At 34.6% G+C, this 14,339-nt stretch overlaps 1 protein-coding gene across 3 annotated transcripts in view; it reads left to right on the top strand.

The window, feature by feature from the left end:
* The window catches only part of LOC145668579 (uncharacterized), a 151,284-nt gene extending 140,210 nt beyond the window's left edge, over positions 1-11,074 (top strand). For all 3 annotated transcript variants that reach the window (XM_081736583.1, XM_081736585.1, XM_081736584.1), the window contains exons 3-6: positions 2,694-2,825; positions 6,149-6,301; positions 7,545-7,719; positions 10,913-11,074. In XM_081736583.1, the coding sequence (XP_081592709.1) occupies positions 2,694-2,825; positions 6,149-6,301; positions 7,545-7,715 (456 nt within the window). In that variant the 3' untranslated portion in view covers positions 7,716-7,719; positions 10,913-11,074. The remainder of the gene's footprint in view (positions 1-2,693; positions 2,826-6,148; positions 6,302-7,544; positions 7,720-10,912) is intronic.
* Positions 11,075-14,339: the final 3,265 nt, after the last annotated feature.

Genomic DNA, 14,339 nt, shown 5'->3' with positions numbered 1-14,339 from the left:
AGATAGAGCGTATACTAGTTCCTGTTATAGAGCGTATACGTTATTAAAATGAAACGAAATAAAATGTCAAACTTTCACGTCCCTTGCTCACTTCACATCCTATGCCATTTAGGCTAAATGAGACGGAAGAGAAATTGAGTGATTATGAAGTATACGGTAACTGATTGTACGATAATGTGGGAAGAAACCGGAGAACCTCTAGAAATCCAAAGGACACAAGTTGTCCGACACAAACCCGCATGGCCGAGGCCTAACCAGGAAATTCCATGCCAGGAGTATGCGTTTTAAAATACCAAAATGTGACATGAAAAAACATATACCAACTCGGTTCTCAAATCTTGTGTACCCCTTAAGTAGTCAAAAACACTATGATAAGGGACACCGGTGACTGGTGTGCACAGATCATATATTAACTATGTATTGTTTAGTAAATTGAGTTGAAGTGTCCGCTTAATTTTCCTGATTTCTAATTGAATGAATACTGAACCTATTGAGTTTCTTTCTTTCTTTTTTTTTTAATTTTTTTTTTAAAGATGTGCCCTTGACTATAAATGAAATATTTCATACTTATCAACTATGCCTAAAGAGAGAAATAAATTAGACCTCATTGGATACCTAAGTTCCTCAGCTATGATTGAAAAATAAAAGACAAATATATATCAAACTCGCTGGTGGGAGGTAATTGCCTCCTATCCTCCCCAAATGACATCCTTGTTATCCTGCCTTACTGTTCGAAAAAATGTAAAAAAAAAAAAAAAACTGAAAATTAACCCTTGCTGGTCTAGTAGATCTAGCGCCTGCGCCTTTGGTGTCCGTGATCGTGAGTTCGATTCCCGTTAGTGAAGCATTGAAAAAATTTGAACGCATTACAGTGGTTCGGATACCACCTTACAGTGTAGGTCCACGTCTCATTTAGGCTCGCTGCTGAAAAGGGATACTAAACGCAACAAACAAACAAAAGCTAGAAATCACATAGTTGGAGGAAAGGATAGACAGAAATTTAAGATTAGGGATACCACATATCTGAGTAAGTATGGCTCCACTGTACACATATAGATTTTTAAATATTGTTCATGTGTGAAAATAATACTTTAATAGGTTATTTTGAGGTATTTCTGGATATGGTTTAAGTAAAATAACTAAAATAAAATTATATGATTGAAAACTTCAATTTATAATCACAAATAACTCAAGAATTTAAGGGAACATTTTATTTAGTTTATTAAAGCTAAATACAAAACAGTGTGTTAGAAGAATCGACGAAGCAATTAAAAGACCTTGTTTCAAAGAACATCTGATGTGAATTTTTATGACCAGTCTTATTGAAGGTCTTTGCGCAATGTTATTGGATTATCTCAAACTGAAGGAAGTAGTGGAGTTTCTGTCGCTCAGATGAAAGATATGTACGATTTATACATAGTTAATTTACTCTGTGCTACATTTAGATTCTATGTAAGTACTTATTCAAAAATCAAAGTTCAACGGTCGGTTATTGGAATTTCCTTGATTGATTTACAGTGATGCATGAATGGAGGTAATGAAGACCTTGTGTTATTTAATAATCATAGAAGCTTCATTGTATACAAAACAATGATTAAAAAACAATGCATCCTTCCGCATAGTATCTTGATTTTTGCTCCCCTTGAAGAACTCATAATGATTCGCCATGAATTAAAATCTTGCTTCATTGCTATTTGCTTCGTAACGAGTCAGAGTCAATTAACGACCTTGAAGACTTCTGAATCAGAACATTGGTGGCAGTCAGTTACTGTAGTGAGCTGTGTCTTGTGTTTCCGTATAACTTGGTCTGAATCCGTAAAGAAACGATAGAAAAAGGGTTTAAATGACAATCACGTAATCCTTTGATTGTAAGGGACATTTCCCCAAGGTCTTGGCGCGAACACTTCATACACCACAGCGCGCTTTCTCTTGTCTACAAAAATGGTTTTGCTCCGATTTGTTCTTGGAAATTATGCACAGGTTACTCAACTTTTCGTCACAATTCTTTTCGGAACTTTCGATTAATCAAGGGAAAAAAAAAAAGAATTATATGGTTTACCTTGATAAGTCTTTGTTTTTCAGGGGCACCGAAAAAAAAATATATGTGCACGAGAGATAGTTGACCCTTTATAGAAAAAGTTTTTTTTACAATAACGTGAAACTTCAAAGATTGCGCTAAATTTTTGGAAAGATAAATGCTGTCTTTGGAATTTAAACTTTCTGTTTATACGCTAAGGCGATTACACATTTTTAAAATTATAATCACGCTAGTGGGTCATATAAGATTGCAATATTAGGATGTATCAGTGATACCAACCCCGTGGGGAAAATTCCATTTTGTGGGATTTTTGACATTAATTTTTCGAATAGGGATAAAAGAAATTTTTGTCGAAATTGACACCATATATGAGATTTATTTCATATGTTTATTTCATCAACACTAACAAAATCCTCTATGAGCAGGAAATAGTCTAATGACGCTTGAATAGACGTGAAATCAGTATTAATTGTCAAACTTTTTAATTTGAAAGTGCATGTTAGTGCGAGAGCCTCAGACAAACAGTCAAGCAATAATCTTTCTCTCAAACGTCTACATAATTCATATAATCATTGTATTTTTTAATTTATTTACATTTTATTGTAGATACAGTATTTATGACCGATGAAGCTAATGATTACACATTTTTTTACAGTTGCGTGAGCAAGAGGACCCCAGAGGTCGTCGCAACATCGAATGGGATCCATTGAAGATATCAGCAGAAGACATGGCTGAGATGGAAGAAGAGTATCGGATTCTGGCGAGGGATGAGCGAGAAATTCCCCCGGTTAGTGCTGACGTCCTTAACCTTGTGTTGACAAGAAACACACGGTGTAAAATGGCCACAAAGGCCTTGACAGTCGAAGCATATCAGCAGTTAGCAGCCACACAATATATAATAGACGACTTTTACTGTTTGTGATAGCGATGCCAATTTGTATTGTAGCCAGGTTGACGAATCATTAAATATACATGAAGAGCGAACCAAAAAGCACTTGAATACTTGCTTCGTATATTAAGTCTTTTATGTTATAGCAGGTTACGTAATACGAACATGTTCAGTACGGCTGTGTTATCTATTACTTTTACTACTGTATTACGAGTTTTTCTTTTCTTGTCTTTGGACTGAAGATTCCACGTAACGAGTAAGAAATGTAGTTGTACTGTTCAAAATAATATTGCAGAGAAATATAGTCAAAGTTCCTTATCCGCAGGGAGTTACGTTCCTTAAATACACCACGGAAAAATGTATGAGATTATAAGAAATGCGTTTCAAATCTACGAAATAGCAAATCAATAATGTTAAAAAAAAACGCTCTTAATTTAAAATAAGTTTCGTGACAAAATTAACATAGTTAATTATCAGTCTTGATCAGTAGCTCAAAGAATTATTTATTATTATTTGTTTATTTTTCTTGTTTCAGTTTTTACAATAGCCTGTAATTCAGACTGGTATTCAGTAGTGGCTTGATCAATATTCGTTTTCAAAATGTTTTTCTTTCCGTAGATTAGGCCATTTCTTTAAAAAAATGTCACAGAGATCATTAGTCATTTGTAGTCTTCCATTTAGTATTTTTAAGGTCAAGTTATCTTTTCCATACCGGTTGTAGGTTCTTTTTCACTAAAATCGATGTTAAGCATTTCTTTCGTTTCCATTTCAATTAAGTCTTCTTGAGATTCAAACAATTCTTGGTCAGTCAATTCCAACTGTTCTTCGAAGCCACCTCGTGCAATATGATATTTGTAGTTTGAATAATGTTTACAGCTACTGTTTGTACGACTTATATGCAATTATTATTGTTATTTATATCAAAGTGGGCCATAGATTTTTTTCAGCATGCCGTCAATGTGGATTACTTCAACTCCTGTAATGACTCTTTTATGGGAAACAATACATTTTGTTATGTCAAGATTTTCAATACATTTAAAATATTTCTTTTCTCCCTCGCCATTTCTAACACTCTCTTATTCTAACACTTTGTATTCTGTTGCATCTACCTAATTTTCTTTATCCTTCTCCACGAAGGCTTCCAGTCATTTTAACCCTTTAACCGCCATGAGGCATCAACGCTATGCCTCACTGTTTTTATAAATTTGTGCCGCGTGGCACTTATGGATGCCTCACACTTTTTTTGTTTTCGAAGATTATACACATGCAGTACACAGAATCGGTCCAAATAAAATGAGAAAAATCAAAATTACGTTTTGGGCCCAGGGATGCAGTTTTTGCTAATGCATTGTGGCAGTTAAAGGGTTAATTACTTTTGCAAAGTGCCCATGTTTCGGCCTCAAATACTATTGTACACTACACGAAGCATTTTATGAGTCTTTTATTCAAGGACCCACAAAATACATTCTTCTTCCCCATGGGCGGCGATTAGGGGGGGCAAAGGGGGGCAGTTGCCCCCTCACTTTTTTGAAGTGACCCATTATTGTATATAATTTGGAAATGTAAAGTTATTGCATGTATTACTGATTCATAGAAAAAATGATGCCATATAATATTTGCCATTACGTGAGTACGTATTGGTTGTCTTCCCGTGAAGTTATGAAAGCTGCACGAATTACGTTTTAATTGCCACGGAAAATGGCCTCAAATTAACCTATTTTAGCTCCACAATTCCAGCGTATTTTCATTTTTTCTTACAAGGGCTCGATATGTTAGTCAGTCATTTTGAAACTAATTGAGATATCATTTCGAAAAAAGAAAGAAAAAAAGGAGATTTTCACAAGTTATTCTTTAATTGCACAAAAATTGACAGTTCCTGAAATGTATTTTCTTCTTTCTAATAGTAAGGAATATTGATTAAAAAGAGAATATCAAGAAACAACTTCTATCTTTTGTATTGTTTTGCAGTGTAATATACTATTAAAGTGATGTGTTAAGGGGTGTACGAGTGTATAAACAACTAAATTTAGTGAATTCAACAGAATTCTAGATTTTAGGATTATTTTGTATAATTAGAGTATGGAGTAATTCTAAGATTGTTGAGTTTAGATGTATTCCAAGAAAGTGAAAACTGCTCCTAATGGCAATGAACATGTTTCGGGAAGCTGCAAATGTATTTATTTAAATGTCGTAGCATATGCTTGTACTATTTACTGTCTTTCTAAGAGTAATAACATACTTTTAACAGCATGTGTAGAATTAAAAATATAAGATGTTCATTAATCCCCAGTTTCAATATAACTTTTGCAAAACAAGGCTCTCATTATTGTGATTAATATTATCCTTTATATTTACTTGTTTTGCAAATTTGTTATTAAATAATTAGATCATACAATTTTCCAGACAGAATTTTAAAATGTTCATGAGCAATGAATCAAATGTTTTCTTACACCTTCGTTGTATAAGAGTACAAAAGGCTAGTACCTACTTGCGTTTCTCTTGTCAATGTACTTAATAAATATGAAATACGATATACAGTATTTTAACTGAAGAAGATAGTATCCTATTAGTTATACAACCTTTCGAAGTGTTAGCATCAACCAGGAAAACCAACATTGATATACAAATATTCAGATCATGCCTTGCCCCCCCACTTTTAACGTCCAATCGCCGCCACTGTTCTTCCCCCTAAAAGCTTCTTTCATCATTCTCATCTTTGTTTTTACTTCACGTTCGCACTTCGGATCATTACTAATAATACTACCGAGGTTTCGGAAACTAGTCACCTGTTCTATTTTCTCCATTACTATTTACAGATTTGACACCGAGTTGTGACTGCTTCTTTTCAATCACCAGTCGTTTTGGTTTATTTTCATCTCACATTCTTCACAGCCCTGTCTAAAGTATTCTAACATATTAATTTTCTTTTCAGATTCCGCAAGAAACGCTCCTACGCAAATAGTATATTCATTATTTCTTTACTATATCTTCTAGATAAATGTTAAATAATGTCCGCGAGAGACAACACCCTTGTCGAACTCCTCTTCCAATTGTACTCTCCTCTGTCATCTAGCATTTCTTCCCCTATAATGTATATTGTATTATATTACGATCTCCTTCATTTTATAGTTACATTTTTGCTTTTAAGAAGTTCCATGTTAGGAGTATTTCATTACTAGATTCAAGTTACTGGATTAAAAGTTAATTTGTTTTATTTTCAGAGATTCCAGCCTATGTGTGAAACAATTCGTAACATTGTTGAGCTTCGTGATCCAGAATACGATTACAAGCCACCGTTTTATGACGAAGTCCTTTGCAAGAATTATGCTCGTTACGGACAATCCGGCTATCAACCAACTCTTCACAATCCACAAGTAAGGTTCAGATTTGTTTTTTTGTTTTTCACACTGCTGGACAACAACAACAACAAACTGCTATTTATTAAGGCTGCTTTATGCAGAGTCGTTTTGACGTATGATTAGTATCATACTAAATGTCTGACTCTTGAAGGAAACATATGTTAATCGAACTCTTTAGTATAGCACTAATCACGCATCAGAAGGACTCTGCGTAAGGCCCAGGATATACAGGAACTAGTCTAAAGCCTTTCTCACATGGACCTGGACTGAGGCCTCAATCCAGGTTACAACTTGACAGTGTTGCTCAACTCAAACTTCCATGCAATTTCTTTTATCCCAAGGTGATGTAGGGACAACCCTTAAAACTAGGTAGGTTTTACCAGCAGAGCCTCTCGTGGCCGCTGTATTAAACAGACGGAAAACACTCGAAGAATGCGTTACGTACAGGACAATCAACTGTAATAGTAATAGCAAATAGAAAATCTAATCTGTAACTGTAATAGTAAATCTCTCAAAAAAATAAATAAATACAGTAAATAAATAAATAAATAAACTTAAAAGAAAAATAACCGATTTCAATAAAAGCACTAAAAATTATAAAATAATAAAAGCGCTAAAAACAGTAAATAATAACAATATGCGATTAAAAGCAGAAAACAACTAATTACCATTATCTATATTTTAAAAAGAATATTTAAATCTGTGCCAAGAAAAACAAATTAATACCTAATAAAAAATTGATTTGAGTGGTAATTTTACGAGACATTAATTTGTTTGGCTTGTCATAGACCAAAAGTTTTTATAGATAATGGTAATGAATATTTTCAGCTCTTAAACGCTTATTATTTTATGTTTTTTTTAGCGCTTTTATTATATTCTACTTTTTAAAGCGCTTTATGTTGAAGTTGATTAATATCGTTTACTTTAAAAAGTTTCTATTTGATACAAATTGTTGCTAACTTTTACTAACGTGTTTTAATATACAGAAATTAGCATCATGGGTTAGTCAAATTCTTAATACGACGCTAAAAACGATTCAGAATGGACCTATAGGTCCTTATGAAGAGTTGTTTTGACGTATGATTAGCGTCATACTAAAGGTCTGATTACTGCAAGAACCATGTTAGTCGAACTCTTTAGTACGGCACTAATCATTCGTCAGAACGACTCTGCATAAGGCCCATAAAGTTTTAAGATTGTTAAGAGTATTCGTTATACAAAGCACTGCATTTCAATACATCCTTCCATTTTACTACAGATGTGTGTCATACCAGGTTTCGTGTGTATCCAGCGCACTAGGACTTTACACATCAGTCGTCGCAAGATTGGTACTGATTGTTGGGAGTCCGCTCCTTCCAAAATAATACCAAGTTCATGTGAGTGCATGTGGCCTCAGGAAAATTTCGGAAGTGTTCATCATCACTTTTAAGCATGTGAGTATTTCAGGTCTATTTCAAAAAATACTATATCGATAAAGATTTATTTTGAATTTCATTAAATTGAAATGTAATATACCAGGGATGCAAATAAGCAAGAAAATTTTACTCGCCCAAGATAAAAGCTACTAGCCACATCTCACAATAGAAATCATTTACTTACCTTTTGTATGATATTAAATACTCGCCCGCACCGACGAACCATTCACCCCCTGCGAGTGGTTATTTGCATCCCTGTAATATACATACATGGTTTGAACTGTTCAGTTTGTAATTGGAAAAATCTCTAAAGTTTAACTCCCACGGTTATGTCCTTCTATGCTAAAGGAAACGATGATTAAGGCAAGTAAATGATGGAAGAATCGCGGAAGGAAACCGGAGTGCCCAAAGAAAACTCACAGACACGATGTTGTGCACCACAAACTTACTTGACGGGGATCGAACTAGGGATCCTACGTACTAGAGGTAAGTAGTCTACCAGTGAGCCACCGTATCACCTAGTTTGTAATTAGAAATGCGAGGACTATTCAGAAAACAAAATAAGTTTTGGAATAAAATGAAGACAAGTGAAAGTAGATATTTTTATTATACACATTTTGAAGCGATACACTTACACTACTTTTCGGCAGAGTCGTCGTACAAGTTTAACGACTTATTATACAGATGAACGAACTTACGAAGTCCATTGTCATGGAAAGTTGCTGTCTGAAACTTTAATCATTCCTGCAAATCAAACCGAAGACCCATATCGTCAAAGCGCTGCGTTGCTACATATGGATAAACAAGTGGTAGTCACTTGGTGTGAGATCCGGGTTATACGGCGTATGGTCGGAAACCTCCAAGTGAAAGGCCTGTAAGAGTTCCTGAGTCCGCTTGGCTGTATGGGCGAGCGTTGTCATGAAAGTGTGGGAGACACGGTGCCTCAGTGGTAGACAGGTTACTTTTGGTGCGTGGGGTGCCTGGTTCGGCCTCCGGTCAAGTAAGTTTGTGGTGGACAACATTGTGTCCGTAGTTTTTTCTCGGGGTACTCCCGTTTCCTCCCACCAATTCTTCCATCATTATTAATTCGCCTTAATCATCATCTTCCTTCCTAACGGGCATAATTGTGGGGCGTTAAACTGAAATATTTAATTTCGATTGTCATTTTTTAAAATAGAATATGCACATCTGACTAGAAGACTTACGGAAGTGTCACAAATCGATTTGAATGAAACTTTGCACATTTGTAGAACATCGAAAAATAATCGACACGTTATATATATATATATATATATATATATATATATATATATATATATATATATATATATATATATATATATATATATCGGCAATGGTGAAGATTTAAGAGCGGAAGCCATCCTTTGAATGTTGGGAGTGGTCTTGAAGCATAGACAAAAAACAACCATTTAATTTAGAAGAAAACATACTGTCAGAGGGGTTTTAGGAAGGCTGATTCAAAATCTGACGTCAAAATTGCAAAATGGCGGATCCAACATAATGATTACAATTGCAAAATGCCTTCTGGTTTGAAATTCTCTGCACTTAGCCAAGAACAATTGAATCAGTGAATAGAAAAAGGAGAATATTCCCCAACACGTTACTTTCGAAAACGAGAAGTAAAACTGCTTACCGGAAATACCATTGCTTACGTAAAAATACCTGTAAGGCAGACTTGTAGCGTACGTTAAGACCTTTCATTTCTCAAAATTCCAAAAATGTAATGAGATTGGATATTTAGTTATAGAGAAATTGTTATCGTGGAATGTTATCCTTTATTTTTGGAATGTTCTTTTTCTACTCGCCGATTCAATTATAGTTGGCAGGGGTTACTACGAGAAGGTTGTAGACCGATTTGAAATCCTTTTCTATTGATTTCTATTGAAACCCCTTTATTTTAACGGAATGTTTGATTAAAGTGAGTCTCTGCACCTCTCCCTGTTCGGGGTGCTTATGTATAGTGAGTCCCCTCGCCTCTCACTGTCAAAACTTCACATATCCTCAATTGTTACAATTATGAATTTATTGAGAAAACGTTTGACAGTAATATTTCGTAAAAAAAAAAGTTGGCTTAACGATGCATAAACATTGTTTACACCAAGCTCACCTTATTACAGCAATAACTGTGACAAATCGCAAAATGCAACACAATCTTTTTCCGAATAAATTTTTGTATCACGCATATCTAATAAGATTTGCAAATCTGGGAGAAGAAAACTGCTTATGAATCAGTGATTTGGATCTAAATTATATTATTACAGAGATGTAAATTTGTTATAGTTGTAGAGGACAATATCAGTAAAATATATCAAGAAGTTTTTCCACGGTCTAAAGCCGAAAGGGCTGAATCCTACCAGTTGTTAGTGCTGAATGGTTTCTATTTTGAGGTACTCTTTTGTTCGTAAAATAGGTTGAAAAGTTAATTAATTGTGACCACTCCACGAATCTAATAACAAAATGGACTTTGTATTAGATACTGGGGGAAAAACCTCTTGAAACCATGATCTCACAAGACCTGATGATAAATTTTCCCGAATTTGATGCTTTCACAAGAACATTTTCAGATTAAAAGAGGTTATTTCGGACTATAAGGCCAAATGTTCCATTCTTTTCCTGTATGGTGTAGCTGTGAGTCATAGATTTATTGACTGTTTGTGTCTCTGTAAACTCTATAGTGAGAAATGCAGAGACTCACTTTAATCAAGGATCCCATTAAAATGAGTACAGAAATTAATTTCAAATTGGTCTGCAATCTCCTTGCAGTAATCTCTGACAACTATAACTGTTCTTGGCTAAGTGCAGAGAATTTCAAACCAGAAGACATTTTGTAATTGTAATCACTATATTGGATCCGCCATTTTGAATTTTGTAATTTTGACGTCAGATATATATATAAATATATAAATTGACGTAATATATATAAATACGTGTCAATTATTTTTCGATGTTCTACAAGTGTGCAAAGTTTCATTCAAATCGGTGAGTGACACTTCCGTAAGTCTCCTAGTGAGTTATAAAAAGATAATTGTTTCTGAAATTTTGATTTGCATTATTTTTTACCTTATATGTTTCTCTAATGATCATTTCCCTCCTCCCTCTCTTCCAATGAAACAAGTATATTAACTTTATAATATCAATGTTTATCGAACATTTTATTTTGTACTAATAAACTTTATTAATTTATTTTCAGTGCTCAAACTTTTTCGCATGACGACTATTTTATATGAAGGCTGGATAAAATAGTACATATCAGTAGAAAAAGGCATACACATACTTCTTTATATACATAAAACTGTCAATATAATATTGTTATACCAATATACTTTTATGTAAAGTATGAAAAAATAAAGAAGCTAGCAATTCAATTTTTGTTGTGTGATCCTTTATTATTCCGACTAATCTTTCTGTCTACCATAAGATCATTAATAGAGTAAAGAAGTAATAAGCTAATAGTTAATACAAATGCAACTGAAGAATAGTTGAATTTTACTCTCAGTAATTTGGTATAATACTAGACAGTATTCATTCTTTATTTTGATATGTGGAAATCTTTTGTCACACACTATTTACTTATTTGGAGCCATGTGACCACTCACACAAACAACAGCCATCCTCCCTGCAAGTCAACATCCTCATACATAGTATTTTCTTCTATCAATAATGGAAAATATTTCTTTGGTATTCTCAAAAACATAAAACCACTTTTATCATTCATCAAAATTAATCACATAGCCTTTTGAGGTTCTTCTAATTGCCTCTTGTAGAGGGTATATTGGTAAAGCGTATTGGTACATCAAATCTACAGAAGGTTGCTTCAAGTTTCTGTTAGCGAATTTGGCACCCTTACCAGCGTAACGCTACCTATGGTTGTGCTCGATGCGCAAAGCCTATCTATTAGTTATCGCCCTGCATCTCAAATTCTCCTGAAGGAGACTACGTTGGAGCACAGTTTGATCAAGTCTGTTTCATTTCTCTTGACAAACTTTCGAAAGACCTTGAGGTGTGCGCAGCTGTCGAAGGGCCAACAGTCGTTTCAACAATGATAAGTTTGTGAGAGATGTTTCAGGAGATTTCACCGGAATGTCTGTAAAAAAAAGATTGCATGAATTTCGTTTCACGTGCCACCCACTCCATATACACTCATGTCCAAAATTATTGTCGCATGTCTATAAATATATTGTTGTAGGAATATAATTTAACGAATTCTTCCGGTATTTCTTATAATGTTAGTATGTGTATAACCGGCAAAGACATGTATATAGCAAATTTCATGTCAAAAAAGCAGTAAAGAAGAACAATAGAATGAAAATAAAACTTTCTTGTCCATTTAGCAACATTTTGTTTTACTCATTCTAATTTTCGTATTTATAATTCTTTTCGTATGAAATTTACCACAAATATACATTTCTCGATTATACACGTAGTATCAGTATTAAAAGTACCCTGCAAAATCATTATCAAATTATATTCTTACATGAAGAGAATTATAGATATGCAACAATTATTTTGGACATATTACTGTTACCGTTGCCGTATAGCATAACACCTTGTTTCCGTCGTAAATGACAATGCAAGATGTATCGCTGCCATAAAGATGGGACATCATGGCAGTATAATGTCTGTAAAATATTCGCCTCGCTAATAACCTGAATTAATTTTAGCCTTTTTGTCCACTCTGCAGACAGGGGCATTTAGGGGAGGGGCATTTGCTTCCCCCCCGAGTTTGAGATTTATATAGATTTGATCAATAGAACAGTAGTATGTCAGTGAAAAACGCGAAATTTTACTTATATCAAGGGGTCTTGCCCCCCCAAGCCAAATCTGAAATGACGCTGCTGTCTGCAGAAAGGGGTGTCTGTTTTGTTACGTTTCAACACAGTGTTGATCTCTTTCTTTTGACATATGGAAATCTTTTGTCACGCACTAATTACTTATTTGACTGTAAGTATAACCAATGTCGGAAGGAGTAAAAATGTGGCCCTCCTACAACCGTCGTATTTTTCGGAGCCATGTAATAACTTAAACACATAACAGTCAAGTCAACATCACTTTCAAACTACCAGTAATAACCTCTCAGGCGTTTACGTGGGTCGCTACCTAGTGATCGAATTCGTTACTATAAACCTGAAGCGACCTTTTGTATTTATCATTATTAATTTTTGCATAGAAACAACGCACGCAATTCTGCTTGTAGCTTAAAAGTATTAGAAGTTGGTCTATTCATTCTACAAAGAAAAGTGGGGAAAACAGGATACATATACCATTCTTTGTGCTTTGTGTGATATTATGGTTGCGGTTACTGCACAGATACAAAAGTACCAACCATAGTACGAAATTATTGTATCTGTTTGTTCATTTATTTTGACGTCTCACTTTCTATCTTTTTTCGAAGTTGAATGTAGAACGTGTACCAAAGAGGAATGTGCAGATCATTCGACTACTGAGAATGTCTCTAATAAGTTTACATTTAGTTGTAACAAAATAATCCTTAAGTGGGGATAACAAAATAATTAGTTAGCAAAAAATAATAAAAACTCGTCACAATACTAAGGCAGTACACTATGCGTTACTTTCTTAAATCGATTAATCAGATAGATTATCCCATTTGTGCAATGGCGCCCACCTAGACTCTTCGCAGGTCTTTGTTACTTTTCTTTCTCCATCTTATGAAGCGTTTTAGCGAAAAAGTTTCTTGCGTATTCTTTCAGTGTCGTGATTAGTTCAGTATTACTTTGTGATTATATATACAGAGACAGATAGATAGATATAGATATAGATAAAACGAAAGTTACTGAAGCTTTTCCTTGAGCTGGCCGTGAATTCACTCCTTTTACTCGGGAGTCTAATCCCAAACAAAAGCTCAATGTGAAACCACCACGAAAGCACGCACCACGTTCGTCAGTTGGATGTGTAGCGTCCCTTTTCAACACTGAAGTCATATGTGACGTGGAGATGCAAGGTGGAACCCGAACAAGCGTAATTCGTTCAGGTTTCAAGAATCTCTTACTGGGAATCGAAGCCGGGATTTCGTACACAAAAGGCACACACACTGACCACTACACCATCTTTTTCATGAAACTCGAGTAACTTAAGGGAAATTACCGTTGAACATGTTTTCAAGATGACAGCATTTACTCTGTGTGTGCAAAAAACAGAATACGAGTTTCAATTTCAAGATAAATAAATCGAAAGGCGAATCTTATATGGATAAATACCCCTCTGTCAACAACATATTTATTTAGAAGTTCCATGTGTTACAAAGATTTCTCTTATAATTTAATCTCTGACTTCATGACGTTGTGTGAGGTTCCGATTTGCTCTTGTTGTCTGTTTTCTTGTTAACCCGGAGACTGCTTTCGTTGTTCTCCATACATAAATACTTGATGTCATCAAGTGTCTTACAGCTGATGATTACAATACAGAGTAGTTAAAAATAGGGTTGAAAGAGGACGTTAGTGGTTCGTGCTCTTCCTAACACTGGAAATTTGCTGCCAAACAATCATATTGAGCTAATGACATGTTGGCATCGATCTCCGGACTTTTTTTTTAATGTGATTATCATATTGCTTGCCAAGTATGAGATCATCATAATATGTAATTAGAGATGCAAAGAAGCC

Source organism: Thermobia domestica, chromosome 13, assembly GCF_964235325.1.
Source record: "Thermobia domestica chromosome 13, izTheDome1.hap1.1, whole genome shotgun sequence".
Classification (NCBI taxonomy): Eukaryota; Metazoa; Arthropoda; class Insecta; order Zygentoma; family Lepismatidae; genus Thermobia; species Thermobia domestica.
The sequence above is the reverse complement of the archived record's forward strand: the minus strand, read 5'-3'. Positions and strand labels throughout refer to the sequence as shown.